At 35.3% G+C, this 21,608-nt stretch overlaps 1 protein-coding gene and 1 long non-coding RNA gene across 2 annotated transcripts; one reads left to right on the plus strand and one right to left on the minus strand.

Moving 5' to 3' along the window:
* Positions 1–9,659: 9,659 nt before the first annotated feature.
* On the minus strand, positions 9,660–10,535 carry LOC133804106 (uncharacterized). The gene is made up of 2 exons (XR_009878312.1): positions 10,108–10,535; positions 9,660–9,893 (listed from the first exon to the last, which is right to left on the minus strand). It is a non-coding gene; the product is annotated as an uncharacterized LOC133804106 (long non-coding RNA).
* An 801-nt stretch (positions 10,536–11,336) lies between these two features.
* LOC133803536 (G-patch domain-containing protein 1) lies at positions 11,337–20,299 on the plus strand. Its single transcript, XM_062241618.1, has 9 exons — positions 11,337–11,550; positions 12,235–12,340; positions 16,341–16,675; positions 16,889–16,994; positions 17,073–17,429; positions 17,511–17,593; positions 17,673–17,797; positions 18,978–19,214; positions 19,831–20,299. The coding sequence occupies exons 1-9, from the start codon at positions 11,432–11,434 to the stop codon at positions 19,851–19,853; spliced, it is 1,491 nt and encodes a 496-aa protein (XP_062097602.1). The 5' UTR covers positions 11,337–11,431; the 3' UTR covers positions 19,854–20,299.
* The last annotated feature ends 1,309 nt before the right edge of the window (positions 20,300–21,608 follow it).

Here is a 21,608-nt window from a genome sequence, read left to right on the forward strand (position 1 = left end):
CTCAATTGTAATATACGACCAGCTTGGTCATATGCTCGTTATATTTGGAGAAAATCTTATACAGTTATGATCATATCCGAAATTATCTCCCATGATTTCCTGAGTATCCGATTATTTAGGAAAGAATATCTGTAACAAATTAATGTAATCTTCCTTGAGCCTATAAATAGAGAAAAATGGCTCAAGGAAGGGACTTTTGGCTTTCTAATTACTGGAGATTAAAGATTTACGAGTGAATTAGAGCTATCACATTCGATACATTGTTTGTTCTTCAGAGGTTGGTGAAACTCATTGAACCCTAGTTCTTTGATCACTCCTTTGAAATATTATACCAATAATAGCTCAAGTGGATGTAGGTTATTACCAGATTCTGGGGCCGAACCACTATAAATTCTTGTGTGCTTTACTGTTTTTGTCATTATCCTCATTTCAACATATCTGTCTACATCAAGCATTTTTTACTCCATGTCAGTTGACCAAAATCAGGGTCAACATAGCTAAAAGGGTAAAACGATAATTTTATTCCCTTTTAATTATGAACCATTAATAGAGGATTAACGTTGTATTTAATGATTATATCAATGGACACTTTATTCTTTAATAAAGTACTCTGTAAATATATGTCTATAATTATCAAGAGTTCAATCTCATATTTATAGTGGAGTAATCATGAGATTAATAAATATGATTATTTAATCAAAGAACTTTGATTAATAATCTAATATTTATTAGAGCTTGATATTATAGGTCCATAGGTCCCTAGGGTGGCTCTATCAACACCATATCAAGGTAAGAGTTGATACAAGGTTAAAACTGTAATTTAGAAATTTAAGAAGAATTTTATTCTTCCGGTCAAGTATACAATTATATGACAATTGAGATTAAATAATTAATTATAAATTTTTCGAAAATATGTTTATTAATTTAAATATATAATTTTGAAATTCATATATATATAAATAAATAAATACAATTTTGAAATTAATTATTTTATTTGAGTGGGAGAAAATAAAATTGGTAAGTCAAAATAGTTTTTGATTTATTGAATTTTAAAAGAAGATGATAATGATGATCATTAATTTAAATTTAAAAATATGGTTGTGATTTTTCCTTAAAAAGATAATACCATATTTTGTGGAATGATTGATTTTAATTATATAAATAAATAAAAGAACATTGCAATATCTCTGAAAAAGGGAATGCTGCTTGTTGACTGCGTTTTTAGCCAACGACGTGAGAACGTCAAATACGACAAACCTTCAAGAGAATATAAATAACACAGACAGTTTTATCAAGAAAAGTAAATAACACACAAGATTTTTATAGTGGTTCAGCCCCGATCAGTCGGTAATAGCCTAATCCACTTAGAGTTGTGATTATAGATCTGTACTTAAGATCAGATGGACTGAGCCAACTGAGTTTCTTCAGTACAGATTGCGAAAATACAAGAATCTTTTCAAATACCAGCACTTTCTCTCTCTAGAATACTCAGACCCAAATTTTCTCTCTCTAGAATACTTAGACCCAAATTTTCCCAAAAGTCTAGAAAGAAGAAGCAGAACCCCTTTCTAATCCCATAAGCCCTCTATTTATAGGCTTAGGGTCATACATACGGTATCCCCTAGAATCGGGATATTTTATTATATTTATTACATTTAAATTACAAAAAACATTCAAAATGTAACAAAACCCCCAATTTGTGGGAAGAATGAGAGATTCCCGCGTATCTTATTAAAGCTGTTTCTGGGAATCTTGACTTAGTCCTCCTCTAGCTAGTTGATCCACCTCACCTCCACTCTGGTCGATCATACACATGCTGGTCGGACATACATTTGCTGGTAGGACATGCAAGTGCTGGTAGGACACGCAAGTGCTGGTCGGACATGTGCATGGTGGTAGGACATGCACTCCTCTCCTCTAGCATGCCATGTCTCTCCTCTAACATGGCACTCTCCTCTAGCATGCCATTTCTTTATTTGGACAACCATGCACTGGTTGGACATATGCATAAAGACCAAATTCTTGGGCTCTCCTCGGACCACATCCTTGGGGTCTCCTAGGACCACTCTCTTGGGGTCTCCTAGGACCACTCTCTTGGGTTCTCCTCGGAACAAAGTCCCTTGGGCTCTCCTCGGACCACATCCTTGGGATCTCCTAGGATGCACTCTCCTTAGCTCTCCTAGGACCACCCCCTTGGAGTCTCCTCGGACCACACCCTTGGGATCTCCTAGGATGCACTCTCCTTAGCTCTCCTAGGACCACCCCCTTGGGGTCTCCTCGAACCACACCCTTGGGATCTCCTAGGATGCACTTGGCTTGGTTATGACATCTTTCAAGCAGTCCAAACTCTTCACCAGTCTACCGGGTCACTTTATCACAACTCTGAGGAGTCAATGTATTTATTGACTATTAATATGTCTTTTACTGACCATGCACTGCCACTTGTCACCTTTATTGCCACGTCATTGATTTCCAATTTTTGGGGATAACACTGCTATTCACGCATAACACAGTCTAGGGACTGTGCCATGCATGTAGCAATATACTGATAATGTATCAATATTTTTTTTATTTTATTATTTATTTAATTAATAATTTGAAAATATATATTTTCAAATTTGGTAAGTTAGATATCTACCTAAATCAATTCCTATCATCATTATGATATTATTATAATACTATTATTATTAGGAATAATAAGGTAATACATAATCTCTCCATATATAATATAGAATAACAAGAAGAAAAACAAGTCAGTGCTAATTCAGAAAAAGTTTCAGAATTTGTCAAACAAGAAATTGTCATTATCTTCTTATTTTATTCTAACCCTTCTCAAGCCATAATCCAAGTTCTCATGTGTTGAGATATACTTGTGATTTCTAAATTACAAACTCATGTTCTCTATGTGCCCACACACATCTTGAGGTGTAGAAAACACTCCGGAAGATCGTGGTTTGAATACTCAAAGCATTGGATAGAAAGATCGATATATATACGAAAAGACTCAAGGACACTTGATAGGCTTCAAGAGGTAAATATTTATGTTCTTGAATATTTGTGTATATGTTCACATGATATATATAAGTATGTGTATATTTATATATATGTTGCATGATTAATAATACTATATATTAATGTTTCTGTTTGAGTGTTTTCTTGAACATATAAATTGTTTATATGAAAGATGGAAATTTTTTGTCTTTAAACACTAGGCCCATCATACCAATTTCACTGTGCATTCTGATTGTTTTTCCAACAGCGTGTACATATCCAGCCTGCTCGACTGCCATAGTCAGGGATTCAAGGAGGAACTAGGGTTAAACCCTAATTTTGTCGCTTAGGCCGACACATTTTGTATTAATCTTTTGAGTTGTAAATAACTTTTTAAATGTGTACTTTTGGGATCCCATGTACGAACTTAAACTTTTTAATGAAAGTAAAGATTCCTTTGACCAAATTTTTTTAACCTTAATCCGTTAATTACTTTTAGTTACACAATTATGTCCAAATGACTTGATTAGCGAGTCCATCATGATTTAAAATACACAGTGTAACGGTCTTGGCTATCCAGGGCGTTACAGGGACTGTTTTCCTGCGTATTTCACCTTTGAGACGAGTGAAGCGCTTTGGAAGAAGGGAAAGTTGAGCCCTAGATTTGTGGGACCTTTTGAGATCCTAGAGAGGATTGGTCAAGTAGCCTATAGATTGGCTCTACCCCCATCACTGTCAGGGGTTCATAACGTATTCCATATTTTGATGCTTCAAAAATATGTGTCAGATGTAACTCGTGTGTTGAGTTATGAGGATCTGGAGCTGCAGACAGACTTGTCCTATGAGGAGCGATCAATTCAGATCTTGGATAGAAAGGACAAAGTATTGAGGAACAAAACCATACATTTGGTTAAGGTATTATGGAGGAACATCAAGGTCGAGAAAGCAACCTGGAAATTAGAGAAAGATATCCAAGACCAGTATCCCGAGCTATTCAGGTAAATTTTGAGGGCAAAATTTCTATAAGGAGGGGATAGTTGTAACGTCCTAAAGTTCTTAATAAGGCTTAGTGCCTTGGTTAGGGGGGCATGAGGGCATTATTTTATTATTATACGTTAATATGTGATTTAATTGGATATTTATGTGATTGTGTGAATTGCGTAAGTTATATTATGGTATGATTGATTAGACATGTTTAAGTGTATTAAATATGCGAAACAGACCCGCTTTTATTTAAAGGGGCATATTTGTAATTTTGACCCACTGAGGGTATAATAGTGATTATATGACATTGTATGATTGAGACCACAATATACATTTGAGATATTCGGTAGGAGTTGGTCCTTTTGAGCAAGATATTGGTTTAGTCACAACGGGGATTTATACTTGGCTCGGGAATAGCCAAGGGGTATTTTGGTAATTTGGTGAATTATTAGGATTCATTGGAGTATGAGTCAAATTTTGGGAAAATAGTGATATTCCAGGTTTGGCGGAATTAATTGGGATTATAAGTGTAATGTGAGACGAGAGTATAAAATGACGAATTTGCCCTTAGTGGGCTTTGAGAAGAAAGTATTAAGTGGAGGCATTATGGTCTTTTGGACCATTAGGCTGATGTGCTCAGTTGAGTTTATCAACTCAGAAAGAAAGAAAATATAATACAATTTCTTTCTCTCTCACGTTCTTTCTCTCTCTCTCTCTCTAAGTTTTTGAGACTTTGGAAGAAAATTTGGATTCTAGGGCTTGAAAGCAAGCTTGCTAAGGGATTTGGAAGTTGTTAAAGCTTAAGGAAACGGCTGGGGAAAACGTTTTTGGCATAGGTAATTCTCGTTTTAAGTTTTGGTTTTTAGTTTTGAAAATTCCAAAGTTTGCTTGAATTTTGAGTTCCAACTGGGTTTTTATGAGTTTTAAGGGTGTTTATAGTATTTTAAGCTGTTGGGACCATTATAATGGTCAAAACTATGTTTTGGGATGTATTTGGGGTCAGTTGCGATTTCTAAAATCGCTGGTTTTTGAGTTCGCAGGGTTTCGTCGCGACGCTATTCTTGGAGTGCTGCAACCCTCATGAACTTGGTTGAGGCAAGGGTGCCTCGAACCGCCTTAGCGTCGCGACGCTTGGCGGGTTGCGCCGCTGTGCATGTGTAGGGGATTTTGAGTGCTCTTTGCCTAGATGAGTGTTGCAGCCCTTAGTGGGGGGCTTTGCTGCTCAAAATGGGAAAAAGTCAGAAATTGTGTTTTGGGTTGTGGGAACCCAAACCTAAAGGCTCGGGAATGGTTCCACTACCCGGTTGAGTAGAATTCAGGATCCCAGAGGCTAGGACTTGGTCCGGAAGTCTTTATTGGTTCGTTTCTTGATAGTTATTCCTTGTTATAGTTGTGACTAGGGTGAACCGTTAGGATCAGGAGGAAATGATCATACTCGAGGTAAGAAAATTGCACATGGACTGTGGTTAAGGCTCGGGCCCCAGTTATTGAACATGGTTATAACCATGCTTAGAATGTTTTATTAAACATGTTGATTGCGTTGTGCATACCTATGTTAAGTAATGATTGTGTTATATAGTGTATCTGATTGAAAAGCTCGGCTTATAAGTCGAGGGTTATCTATTACATCTGAATGAAAAGCTCGACTTATAAGTCGAGGGTTATCTATTATATCTTAATGAAAAGCTCGACTTATAAGTCGAGGGTTATCTGTTATATCTAAATGACAAGCTTGACTTATAAGTCGAGGGTTATCTGTTAAATTTGATAGAAATGATCGACTTATAAGTCAAGAGTTTACCTATTATAACTTATTGAAAAGCTTGGCTTATAAGTCGATGGTTGATCCGTCATATATGATTGAAAAGCTCGGTTTATTAGTCAAGGGGGACATTAGCGTGCTGAACGCACGCCGATGTGATTAAGCTAACCTAGAAGCGTGATATACGCTTGAACGACCCTATGGTCGCCTGGAACATAAAGTGCAAGATGCGTTGGGCTAGCTCTAAGGCTAGTTAGAAGGAAATAGGGCAATGGGCCACAATGTGACTCTATAGTCACTTACGTGGATTAAATACATGCACGAGTATGGTTATTACTGCTAGGCATGTTAATTATGATTTTGTAATCTGTTGATTAATTGCTTATGAGCATGATTATGTTTTCTTGCTAAGCCTCGACTCACAAGTATTATACGGTGTAAGTAAAGGAAAATAAAAGTTGGACCAGCCATGAGTTGGAGAGCTTCAGAGGTAGGGTGTACATATGCAGCCGGCTCGACTGCCACGGTCGAGGATATCTATCGGAACTAGGGTTGGACCCTGATTTTACTCCTTAGGTCCACCTTTGTATTCATTTTGGATCTGTAACAGTTTTAAACTCTTTTGGGATCCCATATATCATACTTAAAACCTTTTTAGTAAAATGATTACTGTTTGATTGAAATTTTTAATACCTAAACCTTGTATTAATTTCAATTACACATTTTAAGTCCAAATAACTCGTGTAGTGAGTTAAACACTATTTTAATTACACAGTGTAATGGTACTGGATTAGTAGGACGTTACAAAATCTGTCAATTTGTATTCTCAATGAAATTATAGAAAACTCAGTGGCTATAGCTTACTGATTCTACAAGCTTTCCTTTTAATAATATTGACTCACGATGGATGTAGGATTTATTGATATCCGAACCACGCTAAAACCTTATTGAATTTTAATACCTATGGTAAATCTGTATTCTTCAAAAAGTAAAGGTCAATGATCTAATTGCTACAAAAAAAAATGATTGAAGACCTATGTGATACAACTAGTAAAATCCTACATCCAACTCGCCCTTCACTTAAGGCTCCCACATAATTTTAGTAGTTGCAAAAATACACGTCTAACATCATTTTTTTAAAAATGCAAGTCATCAATATCTAACTAGTGATACGATCATTGACATCAACAGTGCACTAAATGGGTTGTAATGATCTTTTGTTAGTATATGTTGGTAAGTGTTTGTAACATCCCAAATTCTCTAATATGGCTTAGTGCCTAGATTAGGGGGCCGGGAGGCAATAATTGTTTTAATTGTGTGCTAATGTATTATGAGCATGTCATTATGTGAATTATATTATAATGTAATTATGCTTGCATGTTTAGAAATATTAAATATGCATATGTGTGATTGAGACCACATTATTATGTGGATATATTTGGGTTATGCGAGGCGGTCCTGGTGAGCAAGTTAGCGGAAAAGTCACAACGGGGTTAGATTCCCAGCTCGGGGTGAGCTTAGGGGGGGTATTTTGGTAATTTAGTACATTACCGGGTTTATCGAGTAATGGGAGATTAAATGGTTATTATTTTGAGATAGTTGGGGATTTAGAGGAACACTCGAGGATTTACGGGAGGTGGCAATTGACGGAATTGCCCTTGAGGTCACTATGGGATTTAAGTTAGTTATAAGGGCATTTTGGACTTTTGGTAAAAAGAGATATGCTTGGTTTAGGCAGCTGAGACTTTAGAAACACTCAGAAAGAAGTAGAAGACTTCAGCTCTCCCTTTCAATCTCACGGTTCTCCCTCTCTCTTCTTGAAGCTTGGAAGTTGTTGAATTCTGGGGAAATTCTAGGCCAAAGAATTGAAGAGTTAGACTTGTTGAACTTAGGGATTAGCTCAAGGGTGAAAATATCTCAGAGGTAAGGATCTAAAGTTGAATTTCTTTATGTCAATTATGTTGTTTCAGTAGGAAGTTTAGAGTTTGCATGTGAGAGGGTTTGAAGATTGAATTTTGGATTTTGATAAGTTTTCAATCAAGTTCTAAGTAAGGTTTTGTTGCTAGAGAGGTGTTAAATCAGTTATGGGAATTGAACTAAGATTTTAAGTTTGATTTGGGGTGATTTTGATTGGGTTTGGGTGAATGGAAACCCAAGAATTCTGGGTTCGAACGGGGTCGGGCTGCGGCCCTGTTCTTAGGGTGTTGCGGCCCTCTTGAACCTAGGGAGCCAGGGAGGGCTCTGTCACGAGGGCACACCGCGATGCGTGTTTAGTAAAAAGGGAGGCTGAGCCTCTGACTTGGGACAGGCCACGACGCTGAGGCATGGGGCCGCGTCGCTTAAGGGTTTTTTGAACCCCGAGAGAGTTTTTGAGTGCGGGAACTCAACCCTAAGGGCTCGGGATCGATCATTCTACCCAGTTTAGTGGAATTTGATGTCTCAAAGGCTAGGATTCAGCTCGTAAGCCTTTATTCTCTCATTTTGACGGGATTCTTTATCATGGTTGTGACTAGGTCATCGCTAGGGGCTCGGATCAGGGACCAAAGGTAAGAAAACTACACCCAGAATATGATATACATGATTAGGGCTTGCCCCGAATGCTGGACATAGTCTTGATTTGGGCGTTGGCCCTGTAAATGCACATGTTTATGATTATGCCTGTGTATGTATGTTTTAATGCATTGTATCTGTACGTGTGATAAACATATTATGTGATTGTCTGTCATGGAAAGGAAGCTCGATTTATAAGTTGAGGATTCGTTGTTGTATCTAGTTAAAGATCGACTTACTAGTCGAGGGCATACTTGATTTAAATGGATCGACATATAAGTTGAGGGTCTCCAAGGCTCGACTTATAAGTCGAGGGTCTTTAAGGCTCGACTTATAAGTCGGGGTCTACGAGGCTCGACTTATAAGTCGGGGATCTGCAAGACTCAGCTTATGAGCCGAGACAGACATAATGTGCGTTGAGCGCAGGGCGCTATGGCTGGGCCACCACGGGAGTGCATTAAGCACTTGACTGGCTCGGATGCCATATGAATAGAAAGGGAGTGCAACATGCACTTGTGCAACTCCATGGTTGTTGATTTGTATAGTGTTTATGCTTAGTTTCGGTTATTACTGCTAAGTATACTGTATTATTTCGTGAATTGCTTGAACATGTTTTCTTGCTTAGTCTTTTGGCTCATGAGTGCTTTGTGGTGCAGGTAAGGGTAAGGAGAAGCTTGGCCAGCCATGAGTTGGAGAGTGATAGCAGTGACGTGTACATATGCAGTTCGCTTGACCGCCACGGTCGAGAGATTTTAAGGAAGCTAGGGTTGGACCAAGTTTTGCCACCTAGGTCGGCGTATTTTGTAACCTTGAGGCTGTAACCGACTTTTAAACTTGTATTTTGGGATTCCATGTAAAGACCAAAGTTTTGTTTAATGCAAATGTTTATGACTTACCAAAATTTTAAATACTTGAACCCTTAGTGGCTTAATCACATGTTTACTCCAAATGACTCATTTAGCGAGTTCAACACTAATTTTAAAACACACATGGTAACAAACCCTAATTAGCAGGGCGTTACAGTGTTCCACAAATTGTAGCTAGATTTACAAATGAAAGTTATATCTTTGGTATTTTTTTTTTTTTTGGTTATTGGCGGCATACCCCCCAATCATTTAGGTTTGTTGCATTTATAATCTCAATAAAAAAAATTGGTGACAAAACCCCCAAATGTTACCTTTTCGTTGCATATGAGCACTTTTAGCTGTTAAGTGCCAGCGATGACACACATGACAATAATTTATTGAGTCACTTGTTAAATACTTAATTAATTATTTAAAAAACAAAAGAAATGAAGAAAAAAAAAGCATATAATAATTTTTTATTAAAAAAATCTCAAACGTAATTAAAAGAAACTAAAATTATCTTAACATTAAAAAAATTAAATTTATTGATTAATTCAAAAATTGGAAACAAAACAAGAAACCTAAAACTAAAACTTGAAGACAAAAAAAAAAAAATCAAAGCCATAACTCTTTCTACATCTTCCTTCTTCGGCACTCAGAAACCCAACCAACCTTTCATTTCTTTCTTAAATCTATTATAAAAATCTTACACAACACCCAAATCAAAATTGATAAATATCACTCTAAATAATCCTAGCAACCTGCAATCATCAACCTAAAAGAAATTCATAATCAAACCTAGAAATTAGATACTCATACCATTAGAAACAAAAAACTTAGACCTGTCAAAAACAATCTTTATCTCAAACAATCATACTCAGCTACATCAAGAAATTTCTTCCTCATAACACATGTTTAGGAAAAAAAATCATATCAGAAAAAAAACCCAACAAGAAAAAATCACAAATACGATACCTGACCCAACATTGTTATGCCCATGTTCATCTTCATCATTGCCCAAATCCCCATAGCGAAGACCCATGCGTGGCGAACAATGAAGACTCATTGTGATACCCCGAAGATCTTGCGATACCCACGACAAAGTCACCATCTCGCAAAGAATTGGTTCTTCATCTTTTTCTAAAAATCCAGCAAAAGATCTGAGGACCATGGCTAAAAGCTTCCTTATCATCGTCCATAGATCTAGGTTAGGGTCTTGCGATTTGGGTTCTGCATCCAGCCATGGCTGCAAGCATTTTGTTGATGATGTGTGATGGTTGATGAAATAGGGAGAAGAAGAAGAAGAGGTTCGGGAAGGGGATGAAGAAAAAAAGAAAAGAAAGAAGAAAAAGAATAATTTGTAAGAAAGAAAGAAAATGAAGAAGAAATGGGGGAGGAAGAGACTAACGAGAGTACACATTAGATTAAAGTTCTTTTTAATAAATTATATTTTTTTAAATAAAAAAAGATACTTTAATTTTTTTTTTTCCTAACGAATCTAATTGGCACTTAACAACAAAAAATGCTCAGATGTAACGAAAATTGTATCATTTGGGAGTTTTACCACCAAATTTTTTGATTGGGAATATATGTGCAACAAACTAATTATGTCGCCAATAACTTTTTTTTTAAGAATGGTACCTTACTACCAAAAGCGAGTCATTAATAATAACAAGTAAAGTATAAAAGTTAAAAATAAATAATAGAAATAAAAACAGTAAAAAATTAGCAATAGGAAATTGAATGGCTTATTAAAAATATAAATAAAAGTATTTTTTTTTCTTTAAAATTGAAGTATCTTACTTTAGTTCAATTATATTCCAAGAAAAATTAAATAGTTTGGCTAAGAATTTATTAAAAATAAAATTGTTCAAAAAATTTAATTAGTATTTTTGCATCTAAAAATACAAGACGAATCATAATGAAGTGATATTGTAAAATGTATAAACGAACTGTCTTAATTTTTTTTATTTGAATATAGTTGTGCAAATACTCTGTCAAATAAATTGGATTATTGGCGCGCACCACTCACACACATCTAAAAATTGAAAATTTGGGATGCCGCTAAAATATCGAACCATATAATATATAAGGGCATTAATGTAATTTGAGGACAGTGTGGTGCTGGTGTGAATACACATATTTTATGTCAATATAGACATTAAAAAAAAAAAAGAAGATTTAAGTTAATATAAAAATCAAACCAAAAAAAGGAAAAACATAAATAGAAATCCGCAGTACTGTCTTCCCAATTTTTGGTCACTACCACTAGAAAACCAGAAAGCTTAAGCTCACGACAATGACGGACCAGGAGGCCAAAGAGAGCGAGACCCTTGTTAAAGTTGAGAAGGAAGATATCGACTCGCAGATTAACGTTGTTATGCGAGCCCGAATCGCCTATTTCAAGGAACAGTCCGAGTATGTTCTCTCTCTCACTCTCCCTCTCCCTCTCTCTCTATGTAGATAAATTATTGTCTTTCCGAAGGAGTTACTGTTACTCTGATCTGCATACAGATATTGTTAGGGAAACATTAAATTATGTATAATTGAAAATTTTATTTAGTGTGCTATGCCAGAGTTTGAATCGTGTTTGGGGTTATATTTTTTGTATATCTATACACCACTGAAACTGCTATCTTCGTTTGGAATAAGCTTTCCCAATTATTCCCTAAGAGTTGAATAGGTTTTCTGGAGTTGCATCCATAAATTTGTTTTATGGGCGTTTTTGAGTGTCACAGGCTTAGTGTTTCGGTTCGGGAAAAAAATGAGGAGTGACGGAAAATTTAGGTGATACTTTTGGTCTGTAAAATGTTTGTTAGTATTCTAGTTATCCATTTTTGCGTTAATTTGCAGATATTTGATTTTGCATAAGGCCCCTTTTAAATCTAACTAGCTATCCAGTGTTTGGTGAGTTGAGTGGGTAAGATTCACGGGCTAAGCCAGTCTGAGATATTTGTCCACACCTTACTCACCCGATGCAGGGTTTATGCCGTTGGATCCTGCCTTCTAGGTTTGCTAATGGCTAAAACTGCGACCCTCATTTTTAAGAAAAATGCAGATCTTTATGGTCGATTATTTATTGTAATTTTCTTTGTATTTCAGCTCTTTGACTTTTGAGGGAGTTCGAAGATTGTTAGAGAAGGACTTGGGGATGGAGAGATGTTCATTGGATGTGCACAAGAGGTTTATCAAGCAGCGTTTACAAGAGGTATCTTGTTTTATTTGATTTAAGTTTAATGAAAATATATTTATTTCTTTATTTTTATTTTGTAAAACCAAAGAAGTAGACATCCGTAATATGAATATGTAATTGTTAGGATAGGACACATATATTTGATGAACTTTCCCAATGCTTCAAGTTCATATGTATGGCTACATTTGGAGCCGAAACCACCGGTTCATTGAATGGATTTAAACTTCTGAAAAGCTGATTTATTTCTCTCACATTTAGGAGTTTGTGGTGCATTTGAAATGAAAGTTCTTCTTAACCTGCTTGTGGTGAATTTGGGACAAAATTATTTTCAGGTGTTGGTAAATTACTTTGGAAAAATCTTCTCTTCATTGTCATCTGTTGTTCCTTGCTTTATTGTTTGTCTAATATAAGGTCTTAGCGCCTCACACACTCTTCTGCACACCTCTAAGTGAAGTAACTCTCTTGACTGGGAAGCTTCTATTTGATGGGACAGTTACATATGTCTGTGTTTATTCTATTGTCTTGCCAATCTTTGACATTGTGGAAGCTTACAAGTGTAACTTACTAATTGACTAAGAATGCTTGCTAATTGCTCAAGCCTTTAGGGGCTTTGCGTAGTCTTTTTTTTTTGGCTTATGTTTGCCTTAAACATGAGTCATAGAGGAAATTTGAAACAATTAGATGGAGATTTCAGATTGAAAATTAAGTGTTCATTATAAGAATTTTGGATGATGAACAAACCTTTAAGTTGATTAAAAGGAACAAAGTGGCAGATCTTCGTATCACTTTTGACTTTGGAGGGGTGGCTTGGTTATGTGAGACATTTAAGAAGACAAACTATGAGGGCAGAGTGAAGACAGCAAACTATTAGGGCAGACTTTTGCTCCACCGAAAGTAGTCAACTCTTTTGTTATGTACTAGCTTAATCAGAAACTGAGGTGTTTTGCTTTAGCTTGGCGAGGCATAAGCCTCAACAATAAGACCAAAAACTTCATAAAACATCATAAAAATTATAGAAATACCCATAATTGCATTACAAAAGTCGTACAATTCATGAAATTACTACTTCTGGGTCATAAAACCACAAACTAAATTCATCAAAAGCTTAAAATTAAAAATCTTAATTAATAACATAAGAGTAGAACTTAAAGTCTTAAACAAGTTCAAAGATAAGTCCTCATTTTCATGATTGTTATCATCACTATTTAGATTTTCTAAAAATTGAGGCTGGAGAAGATAAAAACTGTAGTATAAGACATATGGGAGGCTGAGAATGGGGGCATGGAAAAGATTTCTTAATTGTTTGGAGTTTGGGTATATTTTTGTGATATAGACAAAGTTTAAAGCCAAAAATGTGTTAAAAACACTTAAAAAATGAAAGCCCAAATAAAAAACCCAATTGAAAAGACTAAATACATCCAAAAAAGCCCAAATGACTCCAGCAATGTGAGGCTTAAGTTCACATGCCTTAGAGGCATAAGCCTCACATGTCAGGCTTAAGCTTCAACTAAACCTGTTGAGGGTTAGTTTTAGAGGCATTTTCTGAGCACCTCATCGCCTTGAGGCGTAAGCCTCAATAGCTTTTTCACAATATCAAAGGTTCTTATTGGGCTCGAAAAAAGTGATGCTGGACCTTGAAAATCTCGCCCCACTCATTGGGCTTGGTACTTTCTCAAGCCCATGATATTGGGCTATTTGGACAACAACCACTAGAATGCCATTGGGTTTCTGTGGTCTCATTGCCCTCATCTTTTGTGAGTTCTTCAACTACTTGAACGATTTGTATAGCTTGGGATTTTTCCAGCAGCATCACCATCTTCTTTGGCCCAAAGCACCTAACACATAGCGACAATGGCAGAGCGTTGTGCTTTCCAATGCCTTGCATGTGCTTGAGAATCAACAATATTGCGTTGGTCGAACACCAGATTCGACACTAGTTGTAGAAAGTTCTTTGTTGCTGTCATTATCCTCTTTGGCAGGTTCCATCAACTACAACCCGATATACATCTCCATCTTGTGTTATAATTGATTAAATATAAAATTAAATAATACACAAGTAGGTGTAAAGTTATTTGAAAAATTATACACCAGTTGGGGTAAATTTGAGATTTTGTGGTTTGCTCAAAATATGACAAAGTTGAGTTTAGATTAATACAATGAAGTATTTAAACACCATTAAACATGTTGTAAGCAATTTTAGCATTTTTGGGAGTAAGACAGGCAATAAAAAGGGAGTAAAAATTAGAGAGGGTGGCATTACGTCACCATCCCCTTAGGCAACGTGTTGCCTTAATGCAAGGCATGAGGTGACGCGACGCTTGACGCCATATAGGGCAACGCGAGGCAACGTGTACACTTAAGGTGGCGACGCATCGCCTGTTCTTGATTTTGGCTCCAAGTTGTGTTTTTTGAATGAAAACAAGTGGGGATTTGCCTTGGTTGGTGCTAACACCATTTAAATGGTTTTGGAGGATTCAAAGAGACTAATCACACTTTTGCACTCTCTCTAGCTCCCAAAGATCAACCATTTTATCTAAGAATTTTTCTAAGAAATTGCTTGCTTTAAGATCTCACAGGCTTGATTAGTCCCAATTCTCATTTCACTTCAAGAACCTCAAGCAATCACCATAAAATGGTTGAAATAGAGAACTTGGATAAAGTTCTTCAACTTGTGCAAGCCTCTCTCTTTTTGTTTTTGCTGTTGTTTTCCATTGTTTCCTTTTCCTCCATTGTTGTTAAATAAATCCTTATCCCCCAACATCTTGTTCATCATTGATTTGATGGAGCATGAAACACTCCTTAGCTCCGCACTAGTGTGCCTATCAAATTCTATTAGTTTCTTCTCCAATCAATTGAGGTGAACTTCTAGAGCTGGTTCTGTTTCAGCATCTAACTCTTCTTCCGCCATGTCCAACATTGATGGTCTGATACCACTTTGATAGGAACCAAAACTTGAAAATGGCTATGGAGCCTTCTCTGTAGAAAATCAATCCAAAGAAATATGAGAAATGAAGCATAGAAGGGGAAATTCAAGGATCCAAGCCTCCCAAAGAATTCCCAAAGTTTACAAAACAATCCACATCCTTTACTCTCTTCTCCTTCTCTATTTATTCCCTCTCAACAAACTAGAATATTCCTAACAAACTCTAGAATCATCTCAAACCTCATTCTCTAGGTTAACAAACTACCTTACCACCTGTCCTCTAACAATACAACCAGCTGTCCTTGTTAACAAATTCCTTAACCCATGTCCTGACAGGTAACACTCTTAGGCACACTAAACTTGAACATGGTGAGTCTTGGTGGAGGTTGAATGAACAAAAAGGAAAGGACAGGAAACTTGCAATTCATATTTTGAGGAATTGGAGATCCATTGGAACACTACAACATTGGATTGGAAAGGTAGCATAGGAGACATGTAAAGGTAGCAGAATTGTTCTCGTACAGGGCAATATTGTGGTGCAACAATCACAGGAAAGAAAACATATGCTTAACATGAATTGTGCTTTTTGTTCAACTCAAAGCTGGTAGGTGTTAACCATTGGAATTTGACAAATCACTAGGAAGACATTGTTTTTGCTGGTAGGGAAATATAGAAAGGGGTTGAAGGAGTCCCTCTGGATTCTTGGAATAAACATTTGATATAATCAGAGCAAAACTTGGGGTGGCTGCTGGATCCCAATCTTATAAGGGTGCAAAATGAACGTTTATTATCATATGTGCATGGGGTAGAATTGACCTGCCTATCAGTGATTGAATTAATCATCCATGAGCACATTGATTTGTAATGTAATATTCTTACCATTAGAAATATTTGCATTGCTGATAAGAGTTGAAATGTTTACAGCTGGAATGTTTTGAAAACTTTTTGCAAATAGATTTTCTTTCTGCTTGTCAATGCTTATATGAGACATTTATTGTAATTACTTCTTTGTTGATGGGTGTTTAAAAATATCCTCTTTTTTAATTACCGAGCATGTTTTAAATATTTTGTTGGCTTTGTTTCTTATTGTAGTTGTTAGAAGGAGTTGGTGATGGTAATGATTCAAAGAACTGCGAGGAGAGGAGGGAAAAGGGAAGTAATGTGGAGACTGCTGAAAAAAGTGTAGCAGGAGACGAGCAATGTGAATCACCTGAAGGTCATGAGTCAAACATTGACGCCAGTGAATCTTTTTCTAAAGATGCAGATAAAATGAACGATTCACCTGTCTTAGGCCTTTTGACTGGAAAGAAAACAACCAAAATTGAAAATAAGGAATCTGAACGAGTCAATGAAAAGAAGGCCCTGAGTAAAGCAACAATAAAAGCAGCCCTTAGGAAAAGAGCTCGGTATCTGATAGATAATTCAGAGTATGTTTCTTCATTCTTTGAATTGTTTAGCAGTTTCTTTTCCTGTTTCATTATTTTGTTTTTAATGTCGAACCGAAGATTCTCTTGAGTTTTGTTTCCTATTCTTGGGTGATCTATTGTGGTATCTGTTGGATCTAATCTAGTATGTACTTTTCATTTGGCTTGCAAAAATAGAATCAGCCCGCATCACTTTCTTGTTATGTTCTTTTTCAGGCAAGTTACACTTGCAGGACTTCGCCGGCTTTTGGAGGAAGATCTTGAACTTGAAAAGAAGGCTCTTGATTCCTACAAGGAGTTTATAAAGGACCAAGTTGATGTGGTGAGTAGAATTTCTTATGTTTCATTATCGAATTCCAAGCAACATGTATAATGAGATGTCTTGTTTATTCTTCATCAGATACTAAATTCTTGTGAAGTTTCTCAATCGGTTACCAATGCGAAGAAAAATGTTGTTAAGAAGGATTCTCAAAGAAAAGTAGCTAGAAAGGTTAGAAGTGAAGAGAGTTCTGATTCTGCAAATAGTGAGAGTGATGGGGATGAAGATCTAGTCAAACCTAGAAAGAAATCAAATACTAAAGGAAAGGACTCTAATGAGTCTAAGAAAAGAAAAAAACCAACAAAGGATTCAAATGTCTCTGGCACGAAGAGGATCAAGGCTAAAGAAACAATGACAGAGGACAATATTGATGCGGAAGACAATGGGATTGTTTCTGAAGACGATCATTCTCATTCATCTGCTGAAAAATCTACAAAGGTGAATATGTTTTTCATTGCAACTTATACAAGTTGATCAAATGATGTAGTTCTGCTTATAGTTCTTTCATTTAAAATGCAGAAGAAAGTCGTGTCAGCTCCTGCACCTGCATACGGAAAGCGTGTGGAAAGTCTAAAATCAGTTATCAAAGCATGTGGGATGAGGTTTTATATCTTTGACTTAGAGTTCATTAGCTTTCATTTTTGTTAATGATTGCCTTTAGAATTAATTTTTTTTTTACAGTGTTCCTCCCTCAGTTTACAAGAAAGCCAAGCAGGTGTCTGAAAACAAACGTGAAGCCTATCTAATAAAGGAGTTAGAGGAGATGCTATCTAAAGAAGGATTGTCTGCCAATCCCTCTGAAAAAGGTGTGACTTCAAACTCTATGTTTGACAGAGATCAACTATTGCATATTGGTTCTGTACAATTTTTTCATTTACATGCTAATATGCTCTACATGTTTTACTAAATGATAGATTTGGGACTTTGAGCAGTATATTTCTTTTGATATCCTAGTGTACATTGATTATGTTGCTGAAACATTAACGGTGAAACAAAGTTTCCAGGTCCCGGAATACCAGTTTTGTGGGTGGGGAATGACAGATTAGAGTAGAAACAAAAAAGTGACGTACATGGCTGTAGTAAAAGTGTAAAATAAAGTAAAATTGAGGATTTGATGAGTGTATAACACAAGAAAATATGACAATAGGTTAGTAAAAGTGTCTATTTTTCTTCTTTGGAATTGGAGCAGCATTAAGAGCTATATTTAGAACTGAAGCAAATGTTACAAAAGATGATAGAAAAACAATCATACATTGCATGCGGTAGTGCACGGACACAAAGCTCAATCCATGATAGGCAAGTTGAAACGAGAAACCCACAAATGATCTATTTTTATATATATATATAAATATTTGTATAAGTAATATTTTCATCATATCCTCCAAATAATTGTTTAATCAATTTCTTCGAACTAATGCCAGTAGCTACATTTATAAAACCTTTGCCATCTTGTTAGACTCAAGAACTACCTGCAGTATAGGTGGTTGTGTGAGTGTCTCTGCAAGTAGACGCAAGAAGTTGTGGAATGCTGCAGTCTTGGTTATTCTGTGGGTATTGTGGTTAGAGAGGAACAATAGAAATTTTCAAGATGTGGATGCTGATATATATTCCATGTGGGATAGAGTTAAATACTGGGTACTGGGCAGCGTTATGGATCTTTAACACTGTTGATTTAGAAGTTTTTCCATTTTTGGCGTTAGTAAATGATTGACATACTTTTTTTGTTTGTAATTTCTTTTTTGTGTTAGCTTTTGTCATAGCATATTTGATCGTTTTTTCAGGATGATAATATCATCTTATATCAATGTCATTTCTTTATAAAAATCTGTTAATTGTACTTTCTGTATAAATTATTTCTGTTATTTTCTTTTCATTGAAATTTCGGTTCTTATTATAGTAGGGAGATTAAACTGTGGATTATAGGGTGAATACTTCTCGTGTCTCACAAGGGGTGTATGATTGATGCTTTCAATTTCTTATTGTCAGAAATTAAGGAAGTAAGAAAGAAAAAGGAAAGAGCAAAAGAACTTGAGGGCATTGATATGAGCAATATTGTATCTAGTACTCGTAGAAGGTCGACAACCAGTTTTGTACCTCCTCCAAGGCCCAAATTACCAGTTGAAAATGATGGTGACAACACTGAAGAAGATGAAGATGACAACGATGATGAGGATGATGATGATGGTGATAGTGATGACAGCCAGAGTGAAGAGTCTAATGAGGGTAAGTTTTATTTGTTATTTTATTCAAGTTTCAGTGTTTATTATAAGCCTTCTTGTATTACCTAGTGGCTAGCCATATAATTTTATTCTCCAGCACCTTGTAGAATAGGCATTCAGTGTTGTAACATAAAGCTTGAATTCTTTTTTTGGCTGGAGTTTTGCGGGTTTTTCAGGTAGTTCAGTCTTTATATTATAAGCTTATATGATGTTAAATCTCCAAGATGCAGAATCCATGTTCTGGCGTGGTATTTGATTTTCATGTTAAAGCTAAACCATTTTTAATATTAACATTGGATCTTTTGGAATCACCTAGTCACTGCATTTTGTTTTGGTCCCTAGGAAGAAGGGAACATTAACATAATTAAAAGACAGCATCAATATATGATCGAGTCTTTCTTTGTGTTTCCTGTCATTTAAATTTCTTTTTAAAACTTTTCTTTTTTGGTCCTTCGAAGAATAGAATAAGGAAAAAGACAACAGAGTTGTGTTATAACTTTCTCCTAAAATGAAATTATCCTACAAGTATAATATTTCATATTACTAAACCCTCGAATCTACATTATCTCTTCCTAGTTACCATGTCTACTTCTGACAAGATGTTTGCTCTTTGTATGCAGATAATGATGAGAACAGTGATTGAATTTGCATTAATATAATTGGAAGATTATTTATAGAGGAGCCTCAGTGACAGTCACGTTAGTGTACGATAAGTTTTCGATTTAGCATTTTTGTACTATAAAGTGTCATTTCAAGAGTTTGCTTTTGGGTGTTCTATATAGGGACAGGTAATGGCATTCTAATTTGCTTTCAGCAGTCCAACTCAATCGGTACACCTATGCATGGTTAGCTCTGTAGGAAAGTAGTCATATTTATTTATTTAGTATTATGGGTGGGCGTTTATATATACCATAAGATTAAGGCATTTGGTAATCGGTAGCCATGTTTTCACTCTTGACTAGTACTGGTTTTACTACCGAAGTAAGCTTTGTTTGATGTTAAAACCAAACACGTTCAACTTTACAGGGTCTGATATTTACAGACCATCTTGTGTTTAATACACATACACGGTACTTTTATTGATATTTATACACATGTAGTCATATGGGTGAGGGTTTGTTGGGTATTTTTTTCCCTAAAATCTAAGGCATCTAATTTTTGACGCAAATCTCTTGTTTTTCAGGATTTTTAAGAATAATTAGAATATGTATTTATTGTGACGACTTTTCAAATTTAACTACCCTGCACCCATAAAAGTGGAAGAAATTAAAGCACTATGGCAAACTTTACCTTTAATAAAAAGTTGTCTTGAGTGTGCAAAAGTTTATAACCGAAACAAAGTTAGAGTGGGAAACTAACTTAAAGAAAAGCACGAAATCTAGCAAACAAACATTTCTCTCAATTTAGTTTTTTCCATCTTTTGTTCTACAAGCTTAATTAGGTAAGCTTAGTGTTTGGGTTTTATGAGGTAAACGTTAATTCGTTAGAATACGAAGGGAAACATGATGGAATGCTTATATTCAAATGTTTTTTTTTAATATAAAAATGTCACTTCAGAATAATTTCTCTGATATTTCTAGGAATGCTAGACTTCTCGTTACAAATCACAATTACACAAAACAATTCTTGATATGGCATGAAGTTAGTGCGATTAAGTTTCCAATACAAGTAATGGTCATAAATAGGTTTGATATGTAGATTAAATTAATAGGTCGATTTCGAGTTAATATGCAACCTGAACTTGACCTTGCTAGTTGCTACACTAATTCAAAGCATGTCAATTGTATGTATTAATATACAAGTAAAAATAAGTGGAATTTATACTATATATGGACTTGACCTAGCTACACTAATTCAAAGCATGTCAGTTGTATGTCTATTAATATACAAGTAAAAATAAGTGAAATTTATACATTTTTTTCCGACTTAACTATTTATATGGAAATTTCACTTGTGGTTTTTTAAGTTTTTCAAATATATATCTTTTTATTTCCCATGTAAATGTATAATTTATAAAATATGTCATGGTCTTCTGCATAATTAAATTGTATTATTTTCTAATGTAGTTTTGTAATTTTGATTTTGTTATTTTAACTTAGCATTTTACTAAACCGTTTTTCAAGCTTTTTATTTGAATGTATGTTCACTTTTTTATTTATTTTAAATTTTACATAAATAATTATTTAATAATCAATTTATTTTCAACGTATTTTTATATTCAGTTCTTATTTTAAATTTACAAAAAAATTGATTTTATAATTTTTTTTGTCTTTTTTAATTTTATTTTTAATTTTGAAGCTATATTAAATTAGTTTCACTCTTGCCAATAATAGCAAGTATTGTCACTATTTCACTCTCGTCAATTAGTATTCCATGGTACTAAAAAAATTAAATAATA

Source organism: Humulus lupulus, chromosome X, assembly GCF_963169125.1.
Source record: "Humulus lupulus chromosome X, drHumLupu1.1, whole genome shotgun sequence".
NCBI classification, from domain to species: Eukaryota; Viridiplantae; Streptophyta; class Magnoliopsida; order Rosales; family Cannabaceae; genus Humulus; species Humulus lupulus.

What these genes read in the sequence shown, in the direction of transcription:
- LOC133803536 (XM_062241618.1), top strand. Translation starts at nt 11,432, where the DNA reads ATGACGGACCAGGAGGCCAAAGAGAGCGAGACCCTTGTTAAAGTTGAG. An exon ending in TCAAGCAGCGTTTACAAGAG is followed by an intron (nt 12,341 to 16,340) that starts GTATCTTGTTTT and finishes TTCTTATTGTAG; the next exon opens with TTGTTAGAAGGAGTTGGTGA. An exon ending in TAAAGGACCAAGTTGATGTG is followed by an intron (nt 16,995 to 17,072) that starts GTGAGTAGAATT and finishes ATTCTTCATCAG; the next exon opens with ATACTAAATTCTTGTGAAGT.